This window comes from Monodelphis domestica, chromosome 8, assembly GCF_027887165.1.
Source record: "Monodelphis domestica isolate mMonDom1 chromosome 8, mMonDom1.pri, whole genome shotgun sequence".
Classification (NCBI taxonomy): domain Eukaryota; kingdom Metazoa; phylum Chordata; class Mammalia; order Didelphimorphia; family Didelphidae; genus Monodelphis; species Monodelphis domestica.
The window spans coordinates 213,768,792-213,787,423 of record NC_077234.1 but is presented as its reverse complement, the minus strand read 5'-3'; the positions used below and the strand labels follow the sequence as shown (position 1 = coordinate 213,787,423).

The window sequence follows — 18,632 nt, the reverse complement described above, 5'->3', positions numbered from 1 at the left end:
AATACTGTGTATTGGTTCCAAGGCAGAAGAGTGGTAAGAGCTGGGCAATGGGGGTCAAGTGACTTGCTCAGGGTCACACAGCTGGGAAGTGTCTGAGGCCAGATTTGAACCCAGGACCTCCCATCTCTAGGCCTGACTCTCCATCCACTGAGCCACCTAGCTGCCCCTTGGAACCTTTCTTTTTACTCAAGGCACCTCCACTTTTACAACAGCTAGGTATCACAGTGGACAAAGTGCCAGGCCTAGAGTCAGGGAAACTTATCTTTCTAAGTTCAAATCTGGCTTTAGACACTTACTTAGTTTTATGGCTGTGGGGAAGCCAATTAATTTTGTTTACCTTGATTTCCTCATCTGCAAAATAAGCTGGAGAAGGAAATGGCAAATTACTCCAGTGTATTTGCCAAGAAAACCTCAAAGGGGCTATGAAGGTTGATGGCTCGATGAGTGAACAATAGAGAATAACATCATGTTGATTAGTTTTTGCTGAACTATTCCCCTCCCCCAATTAAAAAAATCTTTGTTGGGGGCAGCTGGGTGGCTCAGTGTTTTGAGAGTCAGGCCTAGAAATGGGAGGTCCTCAGTTGAAATCTGGCCTCAGACACTTCCTAACTGGGTGATCCTGGGCAAGACACTTAACCTCCATTGCCTAACCCTTACTGCTATTCTGCCTTTCAACTAATACACAGTATTGATTCTAGGAAGGAAGGTAAGGGTTTAAAAATAAATCTCTCTAACAAGAGATGCTTCATTGGAAAAGGGGAGGGGGAAAAGTTATTTGGAAGTAAAGGTGATATAGAAGCAAAAGGTATCTATAACAATTTTGTTAAATAAATAAAAAAAGAAACAATTGCTGTATCAGCAAAGTTACATCTTATTTTAGTTGTACCAAAAAATAGGCTGAAAACAGAAGCACTTGAAATACATTTTATGAGATGCTACAGAGCCAAACCATTTATCTAATCAATATGAATAAGAAGATGGCATATATCTCACTCACTGATGCATGAATATGTAAAAAACAGATTTTTCTCACCAATATCATTTAGTGAAATGTAAGCATCATTACACTGGATTTCTGTGCCATTGCTGGTTCCATTCACTAGGAAGTGATGCTCCAAAAAGTAATTGAATCCTGAGATATTATCAAAATGACACCCAACATTTCTTCCTTTAGAATCTGTTTTGTACTGTGGACATTCTTTATCCACAACTTTCCTGCAATAGCCAAATGATTTCTGTGAAAGATCCAAAACATTTGTTGCATAACAGAACTGTGAAGGAGTTTCCCTCTAAGATCTCAACCTACCTTCCAGCTTGTGAGTAAAAAAATCGATAATGGATGTCTCTTGGAATTTTCCTTACTGTCCAGTTGCAGTCCATGAATTTTGCTTCATGAACATGGCAGGTTATTACTTCTTTAGTGGTTCCTTCTTTACCTAGGAAGACAGAAATGAGAGAAAAACTATTTGAATGTTTGTATGCAAATAAAATTTAGTTAAAAAAACCAAAACCCTTACCTTCTGTCTTGGAATCAATACTGGGTATTGGTTTCAAGGTAGAAGAGTGGTGAGGGCTAGGCAATGGGGGTTAAGTGATTTGCCCAGGGACACACAGCTAGGAAGTTTTTGACGCCAGATTGGAACCCAGGACCTCCTGTTTCTAGGCCTGGCAGTTTTGTGTGTGATGAGAAAGCACAAAATACTTTAAACACAGTTCTATTTAACCTCTTTGGGGAAGATGGTATGTTTTTGAAAAACTTTTCCCAGCAATTCCATTTATTTGAAACTCTGCCCCATGGCACCAAGGGTGGAATCCATGGAGATGGCACATCTTGTTGTCTGTTGCCTAAAAACAAAAATGAGAAATCATACAATCATTAGCTAATCAATCATGAAACAGGACAATAAATGAGGAAATTAGGTTAGACAATCTCCAAGGTTCCTTCTACTTGTAATATGCTACAGCTCTATTTCTGTTGAGAACTAAGGTATTTTGCTTTTTTGAATGCTTCTCTAGGTTATACTGGAAGGATCCTTGTAGTTCTGACATTCACTTGCTACTAAGTATATGACACTGGAAAAAGGAAGGATAAGGGGATAAGCATTTATATAACTCCTATTGGGTGCCAGGCATTGTGCTAAGCACTTTTTGCAACTATTTACAACTTTTTCATATAAGTGCCATTGTTATCCTTCCCCATTTTATAGTGGAGAAAACTGAGACAAACAAGTAAATTACTTATCTAACGTCAGCTCTGAATTCAAGTTTTCCTGAGATCTATCACAACAACTCCATACTTCAATTTTCTCATTGAAAAAATGAAAATAATACTTTGCATCATGAATGGCACAAGACTATTGTCAAGATCAAATAATATGGGGGAACAGCTAGGTGACTCAGTGGATTGAGAACCAGGCCCAGAGCTGGGAGGTCCTGGGTCTAAATCTGACCTCAGATTCTTCCCAGCACTGTGACCCTGGGCAAGTCACTTCACCTCCATTGCCTAGCCCTTATTGCTCTTTTGCCTTAGAACCAATACAAGGTAAGGGTTATAAAAAAAAGATCAAATAATATGATTATATATAAAATACTTTTAAAATCATAACACGGGAACATTAACCATAGCACTGGATGTCACCCTGTGAAGTGGTCTGTCCCATGGACAATCTCTTCTGCTTCTACTTCTCCTTTTTTTGTGTGTAAAGCTTCCTCTGAGGGGAGAGAAGCTTTAAGGTAGGAAGATAGAGACAGGATAGAAGTTTTAGATACCACGAGGGGGATGACGGAGTCAAATTAGAGATATGAGGTGGCAGGAATGAGTCTTTATTAATTTTCCATGAGCCACAGCTAAGCTCTGATCAAAGGACCCTTCCGAAGGCTTTTACCAGTCCAGAGATCCACATTTAATACCACACAGGTCAGAGAGATGAAAGAGAGATAGAGAAGGTTTAAAGATGGAGCTTGGCCAGAGGCCAAGCTCCTGCCAGGCCAGCCATCAGCTAGCCTGAAAGAGAGAGAGAGAGAGAGAGAGAGAGGCGGAGCTTGCTGGGCTAAATATAATCTTTGATATGCAAATATACACAGTACATAGGGATGATTCTCATTGGTTAATGACAAGGTATAGGTGTGGTTTCTCTTAACCAGGTGAGCACAAAGAAACCTGTGTTCCCGCCTAACCTGGGGGAAGCTGGGGTCAAGGGTCAGAGGCTTTCCCAGCCATGTGCAATACTGAGCATGCTCAAGACTGAGCATGCTCTCTTCTAAGGCAATCTGTACATACCAACTGTTCCCCTTGCCCATAGCTAGGGGTGGACTGCTACAGTGTGTGGAAGGATGAAGGAGGCTGTGGAGCACTAAGCAAAGTAGCAAGAACAGGGAGATAGATGTACATGGGGTAGGTATTTGCTTAGGTCTACCATTTCAGGCTTCTGTGGTAGGTTTTGGAATGTATCCTCTGCATATGTGGTACCCTACTACATACCCACCCACACCCACGTATATATACTTACATAATTTGAATAGACAATATCTATGTATATGTAGAAATCATTTTACCTCTGTTGCATATATAAATTTTGAGAGGACTTGAATAGAACAGTTGTTGACTTTCACATTCTCCACATTGGTCCATCTTAGCTCCATTTTCTCCACGTCTATAGTTATGTTTTCAATTGGTGAACCTGGAGCTGAAAGTTGTCAACAATACCATAAAGTGAATCCAACTAGTATTAAGAAAGTACATACTATGTGAAGAAGTAATCTGGAGGAGGGTACACAACTTCTGCTCTGAGAGCAGGACTGGTAACATGCACACAAATAATTAAAATGTAAACCAGTAATGATTTCCCAAGTTCAAACATTGTGTGAAATTCATGGGAAGAAATTTCATTTCTGATTAGGAGGGGTTCCAAAGAAGGCTTTATGGAGGGAGTGGTATTGAATGAAACATAAATGATGGGGAAGACTTTAAAGGCTGAGCAGCAAGGCCAGGTTTCATGCAGAAGGCATAGTGTAGAAGGCTGGGGGTGAGAAGATTCAAGATATGTACAGAGAAATAAGTCAATAATACATGTTAGTTAGTAGGTAGAGAAAGGCAGTAAGATGTCACAGATCTGGGAAATTTGAAGGGAATCAGGCTGTGGATGACCTTGAATGCTAGACTAAATTCTTACAATTTTTTTTTTTACCCATACCTTCCATCTCACAATTAATATTAAATTTAATTTTTAAGAAACCAATATAAGCCTTAAAGAAAAAAAAAACTGTTCAAAAAGACATGGAGAGAGGACTCCTCAGGAAGGGAAAAGTGGCTCCACTGGAGGGCCAACTGGTCTGTGCCTCCTATGGGCACTGCCCTCCCCACAGTTAATGAACCCATTTCATTAGCCCCTAGCCAGAACTGGTCTGGTCTGCATTCTTCCTCAACCACAGAGGAATGGACCAAGGGCAGTTTGTCCTCTAACCTCCATGGCTGCTTCTGTTGGCAGGTTCAGTATAGGAGAAACTGTGAAGAATTGTCCAGTGGTGTTGTCAATGGAGGCTACCATTGCTGCTGGCCTGGGAGCTGCCCATATGGAGTGCTCTGAACTGCTGGTTCTGTGGGCATGACTCTGCTTGTGCTTATTCTTATTGGGGGGCTGGAAGAGCATGTCAGGGGGTCTGTATGCTGATGGAAGCCTCCCAACATGGTGCTTGTGATTGGTTTGACTGGACTGGGGACATCTTGATGAGAGAGTAGAGGCTTCTGATGTCATGGGAGCCTTGTAAGCTGCTCATTTTCGGCATGTCAGGCAGTGAATTAATCAGCTTCTCCTTCACCTTCTTCCTGCAGAATTTATTATATAAAGGCAAACTCTTGTTGTAGCATGTGATCAACTTGTGCTACCTAGCAGCTCCATGATGCCTGGGAGCTCATGAATCAGGTAGAAGGGCCCATACCCAGTCATGGCCTTGTGAGGACCTGAGCTCTCAGCAGGTGGTGGGACTATTCTGGAGGAGGAGGAAAAGGAGTAGGCAGCAATTGGGGTTAGGTAACTTGCCCAGTATCACACAGTGAGGAAGTATCCGAGATCAGCTTCCAACCCAGGTCCCCTCATCTCCAGGGCTGGTTCTCTATCCACAGAGCCACCTAGCTGTCCCATGTTAAAGAGTTTGAGCATAATTCTATAATACACTGAAAACCATTGAAGGCTTTTGAGTAGAGGAGTAATAGAATAGCAGTAACATTTAAGAATGGCAAGAGAAAGAAACATGAGAGCCTGGAGAGTGGAAGGAGGTAGATTTTTTGGGGTGTTACTACAAAAGTTCAGTCAGAATGTAATGGTGGCCAGTACTAGGATCACAGCAGTGGAACAAGAGAACAGGAAATGGATGCAAATCAATTATTCATGCAATTATACTAGCAATTAATTTATCTTAGATCCTGAACATTTGTTTCTATTTTCAACTTGTTAAAAAACTTGTTTTTATTTTTAATTGTTCTATTTCATATATACTTTAATGATATATGCTTCTTGAAAAATTTTTAAAGGTACTTGGATAATAGGTAGTCTTTTTTTTCTTCTTAAAGATATATACATTTTGTCTCTACAACTTCTTCCCACTAATCCTAATTCTCTTTGAGGTCAGGAGGAACAGGTATAATTTGTCCTCCTTTTTCTCCCTCCTTTCTTTCCTTTCCCTTGAAGAGATTTCTATGAATTGATCAGAGTAAAAAAACACTAAAACAACCACATAGACAATGACTACAGCAGGAAAAAAAAAGCTAGCTAAACTCAGTAAATTAAAAATGAAGAAAGGCCCTGGAAAAGAAATTTCAAAACAAAAATCTTTCTTATAGAAGAGACAAGGGTCACCTTGTCAGAACACAGTCGATATTATAATGGCATTTGATGTCAGAGGTGTGGTGCATATAGCATCCTTGTTTACATAGTCTATGCATATATCTGTGTATGTAGGTGAGTGGTACAATAGGGATGAGTTGGTAGATAGTGTTAGGGGAAAACCATTCCATATGGCTCTAGCTAGATTCTAGAATTAGACTAAAAAGAAGAAATAATTGTATACAAACAGAGATTGAGAAATCTCCCTAATCAATCTGATTGTGAGCTATAGTAGTAATGAACTATTTTTAACAAACCAACAAGCATTCCCTACCCCCAGTGAAAACAAAACAAAATACAAACCTTGTAACTAGATCTGGAGTTAGGAAGACCTGAGTTCAAATCCAATCTGAGATACTTATTAGCTTTGACCATGGGCAAATCACTTGACCTATCTTAGCCACAATTTCCTTATCTATAAGATAAGGCTAATAATAGAACCTGTATCCCAGGGTTGCTGTTAGAATAAAATGAGATAATATTTGTAAAGCACTTCAAAAACCTTAAAGTAACATATAAATGTTATGAGCCACCTATCTTACCCACTGTGGGGCAGAAGGGTGGGGATATGAAAAAATGTTATATGGCATGGTAGAGAAGGGGAAGGGAGCAGCTCCACTAGAGTCCCTTTGCTTTTCTAGTAATGAACTGGGGGTGGTGGGAGGGGAGGGCAGTGTGCCCACAGAGTGCTCTGCATGCCATATTTGGCAGCCATTCTAATAGTTCATTATCACTGGGCTAGGCAATAGCCCAGGGTCACACAGCAAGGAAGTATCTGAGTCCAGTTTTGTGTCCAGATCTTCCTGATTCCAGGCTTGCTGCTCTATCCCTGTACTATATAGCTATCTCTCTTTCAAATTCACCATTCACTTATTTATTTATTTGTTTGTTTGTTTATTTGTTCATTTATTATTTTTTCATTCATTTATTTTTTTTGTTTATTTGTTATTTTTTAGTAATTCACCATTTAGAAGAGCTGATGGGTAACATGATTTCTATTCTGCAAGGTATAAGGGAAAGAGTGGTATTAGGAATATCAGGGAACTTTACCAATAACTTGCTGTGTTCTTGGGAAAATTACTTCCCTTCTCTGGGCCTGAGTATCTTTACTGATAAACCATTATATAAATCTACTCTATTATTAGCCAGAAAAAAATGCATTACTTCTCTGATCAACGTATCAACAAGAAGTCTCTATCTTCTTGCACTTTCCAGTAGTGGAACTTCAAATTTTTCAATAGTAAGTTGAGGTGCTTGCTGTTGTATTTTGTACTCATATACCTTAAGCAATAATTGTCCTTTAACTTTTTTTCCTCCTCTCATTTTGAAACACTCTGACTAGATGAAGAAATCTCTGCTTGAAAACAATACCACAACAGGATATCAGGTATTTAAAAGAGTAAAAGGGTAAAGTGTTGATGTCACATCTCACTGACTTCCTCACTCCTTTAATATTACTGTTTTCTTGTTCATTCATTTCAGTCTTATCCAACTCTTCTTGATCCCATTTGGGGTTTTCTTGGCAAAGATATTGTAGTGTTTGCCGTTTCCCTCTCCAGTTCATTTTACAGATGAGGAAACTGAAGTAAACAAGTTTAAGTGACTTGCTCAGGACACATAGCTAGTAAATGTCCTCAGATTTGAACTCATCTTTTCCTGACACCAGATCTGGTGTTCGATACTCTAAGCCATATAGTTGTCCCATAAGATTACAGTACACATTCCCTAATTTTCTAAAGATCTTCTGTATTTAATTTCTATAGCCCAACTGTGATTCAGTTCTAGCAAATTCTAGCATCACCAATGATGAGGTGCATATAAGAAGAGGTAGAAAAGACATAATCAAACAAATATATTCCTGGAAAGGAACTTGAGCAATTTGTATGCCAAGAGTAGAGAGTAACACATGGGCGAATGATGTACTAGGACATCCACAAAATATTTTAAATCAATAGAGAAAAATCTTTAATACACCGGACTGATTCTTTATAGTGAATTTATATGTAATGGGATCCTTTTCTGTCTATCCTTTAGAAAATGTGCAGATATTCTCCATATGCTTCTTGGGGGAGGCAACATAAATATGTTGTGGGGTAGACTTCCAGTCACATTTGACTCATTACTCTGAGTGTCCTAATTGGTCATTGAGCTAGAAGACCTGAAGACTGCCTTTAAAAGAGGATACCATTTCCAATTTGGACTTCCTATGTACTAAAGCATTCCAGGTGAAAAGATGTTACCCCACTTGGGGGAGTGTGGTATGTGGTGGAAGAAAACTTGGTCTTTTAGGTCCTTGAAGGGTCATGGTTATTACACTTTCATGACAGAAGCTTCAAATGGGAAAGCTTGTGCTTGGCTCTTGTTTCATTTTTTGAAGCTCTGGAAGTCTACACTTGGAGCAGTGGCCTCATATCCTACCAACAAGGAAAAGCAGTGACAATGGTGGCTACTGGAGTAGGAGTGGCTGATGGTTGGAGAGAGAGGAGAAGGTCATAGGAAAATGCCTCTTCTTTTAAAAGGTACCTTAAGATCCTGGGGGTTGGGGGGTGCAGAGTCAAGATGGTGGCATAGAAGCAGCAAAAGTTCAGACCTTGGAATACTCTTCCTTACCAATTATAAACTAAATGCTCCTAGGGGACTGAAAATCAAACCTAACACCAAGACAGAGCCAAGGAAACCTCCTGCTGGACTCATTTCAAAAGGTATGCCTCCCCAAAAGCCAGAATTTGAGAACACTAGGGTTTAAGGGGAAGGCAGAAGAAAGGCCCTAGGACCCCATCCCCCACCCCCACCTAGAGTGCTAAGCCTTCAGTGGCAGCAGGAACCTCTGGGCAGGCAAAGGTGCTGGTCTGGAGGGTGTACCTTGTGGGCAGGACTGTGCCAAGCTTAGAGTGTGGAACAAAGGTGGTGGGGAAGGAGCTGGAGAGAGAGCACAGAGTGGGCAGCCTGGTCACAGCGGCGGAGACCCTCCATATTGCTCTAGTCTTCCAGGAGGTTTTGACCTCAGAGTACATCCAGCCCAACCCAGCTGAACTTAATCCCATCAAAAATCTTCAGAGGACAGGGAAGTTCAAAATCCAGCACCCTTCCCCCACAGACTGCACCAAGAGATCTCCCGGAAAAACTCCAAGAGGGGAGACAGAAAACCCCCAAACCAAAAAAATGAGAGGAGCAAGAGAACAGACAAATATGGGGAGTAAAGAAGGGGTAAATATGAGCAAACAACAGAAAAAGAAAAAAGAAATTACAATCAACAGCTTCTGTACAGGCAACAAACAAAGAGCAAACAGAACAGAGGAGGAGGGTTCATCAAACAATAAATCAGAAATCCTAGCGAATTGGATACAGGCTTTGGAAGAACTCAAAATGCAATTCAAAACACAATTAAGAGAAGCTGAGGGCAATTGGGAAAAGAACTTAAAAACTAAGATAAGTCATCTGGACACAGAAAATAGTGTCTTAAAAGCCAAAATCAAGCAGCTTGAAAATGAGGCAAAGGAGATGAAAGATGAGGCAAAGAAGATGAAAGATGAGGCAAAAAAGATGAGAGATGTGGTAAAGAGAATGAAATATGACCTCCGAAGAAAATCAAACCAGAAGGAGAAGGATGACCAAAAAACCAGGGATGAAATCCAGTCTTTAAGAACCAGAATACAACAATTAGAATTAAGTGACCTCACAAGGCAGCAGGACACTATAAAACAAAACCAAAAGAATGAAAAAATTGAGGAAAATATGAAGCATCTCACTCACAAAACAGAAGATTCAGAAGAGACAATGTAAGAATCATTAGTCTACCAGAAGACCATAACAAAAGAAAAATCCTGGACATCATACTACAAGAAATTATCCAAGAAAACTGCCTGATATTCTAGAACAAGAGGGAAAAGTGGAGATTGAAAGAATCCACAGATCACCTCCTGTACTTAATCCCCAAATGACAACACCCAGGTATGTTATAGCCAAATTCAAGAACTATCAGACCAAAGAAAAAATATTACAAGCTGCCAAGAAGAAATCATTCAGATACCATGGAACCACAGTGCGGATAACACAGGATCTGGCTGCATCTACACTGAAGGACCAAAAGGTATGGAATATGATATTCCAGAAAGCAAGGGAACTAGGTCTACAACCAAGAATCAACTACCCAGCAAATCTGACTATATTCTTAGAGGGGAAAGTATGGTCATTCAACAAAATAGAAGAATTCTAAGAATTTGTAAAGAAAAGACCAGACCTGAACAGGAAATTTGATGCCCAAGCACAGAGCTCAAGAGAATCATCAAAAGGTAATTAAAAAGGAGGGAAAAAAGAAAAACCAAAGAAAACAAAATTTTTTTTTAAAGAGACTCAATAAGTTAAAATGTTATATATCCCTATAAGAAAAGAGGTCATTGGTAACTCTAAAACTTGTTATTATCACCTGGGCAGCTAGAAGAATTACACTTAGAGGGAACAGTGACAAACTGTATAGGATGAAATGACAAGACATAAATAGGTATATAAATATATGTATGCATAAATACATATACATATATATATATATATATATAACTAGAGCTAAAAAAAGAGGTTAATACTAAAATAAATGGGAAAAGAAACAAAAGGGGATAAATTTATATGTCACAAAGAAGCTCATGGAGGGAGGGGGGAGAACATTGATACACTGGAAGGGTAAAGAGGTTGGAGATAGGAAATACTCAATTCTTACATGCATTGAAATTGACTCAAAGAGGGAAGAACAATCCAATCCACTGGGGCAGAGAATAGATTTATGCCCTATAGAGGAGTAGAAGGGTAATAAATGGTCTGGTGGGGAGGGAAGCAGTACAAGGGAGGGAGAGGGTGGGGGGATAGTTTAAAATAAACTGCAAAGAAAATTAAGCAGGGAATAAGAAGGGAGGGGGGTAGAAATGGAAGTAAAATAAGGGTGGGCACTAGGGGGAACTGATTAAAAACAAACATTGGTACAGAAGGAGATAAAGAAGAAAAGGCAGGACTAGCAGTAGAAATCAAAATGCTGGGAAATACACAGCTGGTAATCATAATTCTGAATGTGAATGGAATGAACTCACCCATAAAACACAAGCAAATAGCATAGTAGATTAGAATCCAAAACCCTGCCATATGTTGTCTACAAGAAACACACACAAGGAAGGTGAAATGCATAGGGTGAAAGTAAGAGGATGGAGCCAAATCTATTGGGCATCAACTAATAAAAAAAGGCAGGAGTTGCAATCATGATTTCTGACAAAGCCAAAGTAAAAATAAATCTAGTTAAAAGAAATAGGGAAGGTAATTACATCCTGATAAAAGGCAGTATAGACAATGAGGAAATATCAGTACTCAACATGTATGCACCAAATGGCATAGCATCCAAATTTCTAAAGGAGAAACTAGTGGAGCTCAAGGATGAAATAGATAGAAAAACTATACTAGTGGGAGACCTGAACCTTCCTCTATCCGAACTAGATAAATCAAACCAAAAAATAAATAAGAAAGAGGTAAGAGAAGTGAATGAAATCTTGGAAAAATTAGAGTTAGTAGATGTGTGGAGAAAAATAAATAGGGACAAAAAGGAATACAACTTCTTTTCAGCAGCACATAGTACATTCACAAAAATTGTGTATTAGGGCATAAAAACATTGCAAACAAGTGTAAAAGAGCAGAAATAATAAATACAACCTTCGCACATCACAATTCAATGAAAATAATAATTAGCAAGGATACATGGAGAGGTAAATCAAAAATTAATTGGAAATTAAACAATATGATTCTCTAAAACCGGTTAGTTAAAGAACAAATCATAGAAACAATAATTTCATTGAAGAAAATGATAATGATGAGACATCCTTTCAAAACCTATGGGATGCAGCCAAAGCAGTACTCAGGGGGAAATTTATATCCTTGAGTTTATATATTAACAAATTAGGGAGGGCAGAGATCAATAAATTGGGCATGCAAATTAAAAAAAAAAACTGGAAAGCGAACAAATTAAAAATCCTCAGATGAAGACCAAGTTAGAGATCTTAAAAATCAAAGGAGAAATTAATAAAATTGAAAGTCAAAGAACTATTGATTTAATAAATAAGACTAGAAGCTAGTACTTTGAAAAAACAAATAAAATAGACAAAGGACGGGTCACTCTAATTAAAAAAAGAAAAGAAGAAAACCAAATTGACAGTATCCAAGATGAAAAGTGTAAAAATAGACTTGAATCCAGGACTTCAATCTCCTGAAGTCCTTGCTCCACTTCCTCAGAATGCTTTGTAATCTCACTGAATTCTCACCTGGATAGTGTATATGGGGCACAACTATACTATAATCACCAGTACTCTTTGTGCTTTGGGGCCATTATTGAATAAATAAGGGCTTTCTTAAACAAAGGCATCCTTATAGTATAATCAGCCAGAAAGCTAGAGGTTGACTAGAAGAAAAGTTTTACATGGGACTATGCGTATGGTGACAAAGGGAGTTGAGTCATGTCCTGGGCTGGTGGACATCACTGTGTTATAGCCCATAATCTTTTGGCAGGCAGTTTTAGATTTAAAAATAATTTATTTTTTATTTTCTGGAATTTTCCAATTTCTTTTTTTCCTTGTGGTTAACTGGGTAACTGAATCAGTGGATAAGAGGGCAAACTTAAGTTTCAAATACAGTTTGTATGTCCCATGATGGTTAGTATAATGACTTAATTCTTTACAATCATTACAGTTTATTTTCTAGCCAGGGTGGCTCTATTGATGGAACTATTTTCCCAAGTGGGTTATCAATGAAATTATCCTTAATTGACTTAATTGGCCCATGTCATTCAATTTCAAATCCAATATTTTTCACACTGCTCAATGAAACAACTGAATCTATGATGTCAACATTTCAAAACTTTCTAGTTATACTGGGAAGGATAATTAACAATAATAACAAAAATCTTTAGTTTTGATGCTAGAATGGAAAAACTGAATCAAGAGAGAAAGTCATTTCAAGGTTCCTGGTTAGAAAAAAAAATTCAGAACTTCAAGGATAAATAACAAACATTTAAAAAATCATTGTTATAATCTTATACTCACCCTTCTGTTTCTGTGCTTGGTTGTATGCCAGGGTTAGGAACATTGAGAACCAAATGAAGGTTTTCATTTCTGCCATTGAATCACTTCTCAGGACTAAATCTCAAAATCTAAAATAGGAAGAAATAACAGGTGGTCCACTCCTGAGATTTCAGAAGACCTGTTCTCTGCCCATATTTCTTGGTAGCAAAAAATGAGAAAATAAGTAATCCCTGAGTTTGAAGCTACCTTTGTTTTAAACCATAGCTGAAAGGCAATTCCATTTACAATCTCCCTGACTAGATTCCTATCAGCTTGTGCAAGAAGGCCTCTGGAGAAAGGAAATTTTTAGAAATCCTTGCCATCTGTCTTAGAATCAATACTATATATTAGTTCCAAGGCAGAAAAGTGGTAAGGACATTTGGGGTTAATTGACTTTCCCAAGGTCACACAACTAGGAAGTATCTGTGGCCAGATTTGAGATTTGAATCCAGTATTCTCATTTTTTAGGCCTAGTTCTCTATCCACTGAGCCACCTAGCTGCCCCGGGCACATTCAATTTTGAATAGCTGAATATAGTAGGAAGTTTTTCTTTTTTCTCTTAGAAGGGTATGAAATTTGTTTCTCTACAGTTCCTTCCCATCGATCATAATTCTCTTTGAGGTCAAAAGTATAATTTCTCCTCTTTCCTCCCCTTTCCCTCCAAGAAACATGAAATTCCTATGAATTGATCAGAGTAAAAAAAAGCAGAAACAAAATAATCAAATAAACAATGACTACAGAAGGAAAAAGATAACAAAAGGCCAGCTAAACTAAGTAAATTAAAAATGAAGAAAGACCCCAGGGAAGAGATTTCAAAACAAAACACCCACCCCCAACATTCTTCTTTACAGAAGAGGTAGGAGTCAACCATGCCACAATATTGTCAGACAAGGTCATGGCATTAGATGTTCTTATAATATTGTTCTTACAGTAAGAGAGGGTTCAATTTGCTGCAATCTATTCTAGCAACAACTATGATATTAACACAAAAACTATCAATAATTGTTTTTTAAGAAGTAGGGGAATATTATGCCCAATTATATGGCAATAGATATGGCAATCTAGGTGACATGGATGAATATTTACAAAAATATAAATTGCCTACACTAACAGAGGAAGAAATAGAATACCTAAACAACCCCATCTCAGAAAAAGAAATTGAACAAGCCATCAAAGAACTACCTAAGAAAAATTCCCCAGGTTCAGATGGATTCACAAATGAATTCTATCAAACATTCAAAGAACAACTAATCCCAATATTATACAAACTATTTGACAGAATAAGCAAAGAAGGAGTTCTACCAAATTCATTTTACGACACAAACATGGTACTGATTCCAAAGCCAGGCAGGTTAAAAACAGAGAAAGCAAAGACCAATCTCCCTAATGAATATAGATGCAAAAATCTTAAATAGCATACTAGCAAAAATATTCCAGGAAGTCATCACGAGGGTTATTCAATATGACCAGCAGGATTTATACCAGGAATGCAAAGATGGTTCAATATTAGTAAAACCATCCACATAATTGAGCATATTAACAAGCAAACCGACAAAAATCACATGATTATCTTAATAGATGCAGAAAAAGCCTTTGATAAAATACAACACTCATTCCTATTGAAAACACTAGAAATAGTGCAACCATCAACAACATGGAAATAGGTTCTGATCAAGACATATGTAAAATACAGTGGAATTGTGCATAAACTATGGGAAGGGGTGGGGGAGGTGAGGGAAAGAATATTATTCTTGTAAGCAAGGAATAATGTTCTAAATTGACTTATTAAATAAAAATTTCTAAAAAAAAAGAAAGAAAACATTAGACAGCATAGGAATAGAAAGGCCTTTCCTAAAAATAATAAACAGTACATATCTAAAACCATCAGCAAACATCATCTGCAATGGGGATAAACTGGAAACCTTCCCAATAAGATCAGGAGTGAAACAAGGATGCCCATTATCACCTCTATTATTTAACATTATAGTAGAAACACTAGCAGTAGCAATTAGGGAAGAAAAAGAAATTGAAGGCATCAAAATAGGCAATGAGGAGACCAAGCTATCACTCTTTGTGGATATGGTGGTCTACTTAAAGAACCCCAGAGAATCAACTAAAAAGCTAGTTGAAATAATCAATAACTTTAGCAAAGTTGGAGGACACAAAATAAACCCACATAAGTCCCACATATCTCCAACACATCTCAGAAACAGAAATTAGAAAGAGAAATTCCATTTAAAATCACTGTAGACAATATAAAATACTTAGGAATCTATCTACCAAGACAAACACAAGAACTATATGAACACAACTACAAAACACTCTCTACACAATTAAAACTAAATTTAAACAATTGGAAAAACATCGATTGCTCATGGGTAGGATGAGCTAACATAATAATGACAAACCTACCCAAATTAGTTTACTTATTTAGTGCCATACCCATTGAACTACCAAAAAACTTTTTTTACTGAATTAGAAAAAAGCATAACAAAGTTCATTTGGAAGAACAAAAGATCAAAGATATTCAGGGAAATAATGAAAAAAAAATGCAAAGGAAGGGGTCCTTGCAGTTCCAGATCTCAAACTATACTATCAAGCAGTGATCATCAAAACAATTTGGTACTGGCTAAGAGACAGAAAGGAGGATCAGTGGAATAGACTTAGGGAAGGTGACCTCAGCAAGACGGTCTATGATAAGCCCAAAGATCCCAGTTTTAGGGACCAAAATCCACTATTTGTTAAAAACTGCTGGGACAGACAATTGGAAGACAGTATGGGAGAGATTAGGTTTGGATTAACATCTCACACCCTACACCAAGATAAATTCAAAATGGGTGAATGACTTGAATATACAGAAGGAAACTCTAAGTAAATTATGTGAATACAGAATAGTATACATGTCAGATCTTTGGGAAAGGAAACATTTTATAACCAAGCAAGAGCTAGAAAAAAATCACAAAATATAAAATCAATAATTTTGATTACATCAAATTAAAAAGGTTTTGTACAAACAAAACCAATGCAACCAAAATTAGAAGGGAAGCAACAAATTGGGAAACAATCTTCATAACAAAAACCTCTGACAAAGGTCTAATTACTCAAATTTATAAAGAGCTAAATCAATTGTACAAAAAATCAAGCCATTCTCCAATTGAAAAATGGGCAAGGGACATGAATAGGCAATTTTCAGTTAAAGATATCAAAACTATTAATAAGCACATGAAAAAGTGTTCTAAATCTCTTATCAAGGAAATGTAAATCAAAACAACTCTGAGGTATCACCTCACACCTAGCAGATTGGCTAACATGACAGTAAAGGAAAGTATTGAATGTTGGAGAGGATGTGGCAAAGTTGGGATATTAATGCACTGCTGGTGGAGTTGTGAATTGATCCAACCATTCTGGAGGGCAATTTGGAACTATGCCCAAAGGGTGCTAAAAGACTTTCTGCCCTTTGACCCTGCCATAGCACTGCTGGGTTTGTACCCCAAAGAGATAATAAGAAACATACATGTACTAGAATATTCATAACTGTGCTCTTTATGTTGGCAAAAAAATTGGAAAATGTGGGGATGCCCTTCATTTGGGGAATGGATGAACAAATTGTAGTATATGTTGTTGATGGAATACTATTGTCCTTAAAGTAATAATAAAGTAGAGGAATTTCATGTGAACTGGAATGACCTCCAGGAATTGATGCAGAGTGAAAGGAGCAGAACCAGGGGAACATTGTAGAAAGAGACTTTGTACACTGTGGTACAAATGAATGTAATGGATTTCACCATTAGTGGCAATGCAGTGATCCTGAAGAACCTGGAGGGATCTATGAGAAAGAACACTATCCACATTAAGAGAAAAAATTGTGGAAGTAGAAACACAGAAGAAAAACAACTGCTTGATTACGTGGTTTGAGATGCAGACTTTGGATGAACATCCTAGTGTAAACATAAACAACATGGAAATACGTTCTCATCAAGGACACAGTAAAATTGCAGTAAATTTGCAAAAAATTGCCAGTACAATTACACGTCAGCTGTGGGAAGGGTGGGGGAAGGGAGGGAGCGAGAAAATATGATTCTTGTAACCAAGGAATAATGTTCTAAATTGACTAAAGAAAAAAAAGTAAAGAAAAAAAATTAAGTGACCAATTCTATTAAAAAAAAAAGAAGTAGGGGAAGAGCAGAGCATGGTGGTAAATACCTATAAATCTGAGTTATTATTTAGACTGAGGCTATTTGATCTTTTGAGCTGAAAATTTTAAGTTACTTTGGATTAAGTAGGTTGGATGGTGTCACTAACTCTGGTATTATTATTGCTGTTTACCTTATCTTGCCTTGAACCAGGCTTCCATGTCATATCCTGTCACAATTTTGAAACCATGCTACCTGTATTTGATTTATCATAATTCTCCTACTCTTTCTGGTACCTCTATCTCTCCCCTTTATGTATTGTTATCTCCTAATGGAACATAACCTTCTTGAGGTTAGGCATTGTCTCCTTTGTTGCTTTTATGTACCTAGTACTTAATTAGCACTGTTCCTGTCATACAGTAAGTGCTTAATAAATGCTCTCTCATCTTTATTCCTATTTATCCATCCATCCCTAAACAAGAGTCTTTTATCTGTACATTTTTAGCCATAGTCCAAAAATCCAACTCCTATTTTTAGACATCACCTTCTCATACAGCCATTCATTTCCAGAATCTATTTTTCTCTTTTGTATCCCTTGCCTTCATTGGGCATCAGTGAGAAAAAAGTAAGTTCCCCTCATAATTTTCAGATTCTTGCTTGGGGCTAAAATTTTTGGCAATGCTCCTTCCACCCCCAATAGAGCACCATTTGTTCCCATATGGATCTCCAGAAGCATATAATAAATGTTTCAGTTTTAGAAGTCTTAGGAAATTCTTTCTTGTATGGCAGCTGAATGAATACCTTGTGAAGATAGTAGACTCCTCCATTGTCTTTACCAAGATGGCAAGTAGTTTATTGGGTAGTTCTGAGCAGAGTTACCAACTACTCTATCTCCTTTCTTCTTTTCACCCTTACTGAATGACCTTTCACCTAAATCATTCCTTGGAGAACAAGTAGCTTCTTTGTTTGTTTCTCTTTCTTTCCCTTTCCTTGTTTTTCCTCTCTTTTTGTTAGTTCATTTGTTCATCCCTTTGTTCCTTCTTTCCTTCTTTCCTTCCTTCTTTCCTTCATTCCTTCATTTGTTCGTTCATTCGTTTGTTCATTTATTCGTTCGTTCGTTTGTTCCTTTCTTGTTTTATTCTGTTTAGAAATTTATAAGAATTACCAATATGGAAGTGTGTTTTTTGAAGAGAGAATTGAATTCGTTATTTATTTTTTAATGTACCTAATCAGCAACCTTTAATTTGATCAATCAACAATTTAATGTGGCCCTACTTAGCACTTGGTAGCACTTACTAGGTAAGAGAGTTCACAAGTCACTTACTAGAAAAGCCACAAGCACTGGCCCCAAGGAAAAAGGACTATGAAAGGCGAGACTGAGAAGATTGAGGGTCTTTTTCCTTGACTCTTGGGTGAGGACTATCTCTCTTGGTTAGTGCTTTGGTTGGACACTCTCTTCAGCTTGAATTCTAATAAGATTCTTGGTGATCTTAGCCTTGTGTGCACTGAAAATTCTCAGCTGACTTTTC

At 37.6% G+C, this 18,632-nt stretch overlaps 1 protein-coding gene across 2 annotated transcripts in view; it reads right to left on the bottom strand.

The window, feature by feature from the left end:
• Positions 1-18,632, bottom strand: part of IL3RA (interleukin 3 receptor subunit alpha) — a 104,977-nt gene that overhangs the window by 56,420 nt on the left and 29,925 nt on the right. For both annotated transcript variants that reach the window (XM_007501018.2, XM_056807169.1), the window contains exons 2-6: positions 12,953-13,059; positions 3,556-3,686; positions 1,725-1,845; positions 1,307-1,436; positions 1,034-1,215 (exon numbers count right to left, since the gene is read on the bottom strand). In XM_007501018.2, coding sequence (XP_007501080.1) covers positions 1,034-1,215; positions 1,307-1,436; positions 1,725-1,845; positions 3,556-3,686; positions 12,953-13,028 — 640 coding nt within the window. In that variant the 5' untranslated portion in view covers positions 13,029-13,059. The remainder of the gene's footprint in view (positions 1-1,033; positions 1,216-1,306; positions 1,437-1,724; positions 1,846-3,555; positions 3,687-12,952; positions 13,060-18,632) is intronic.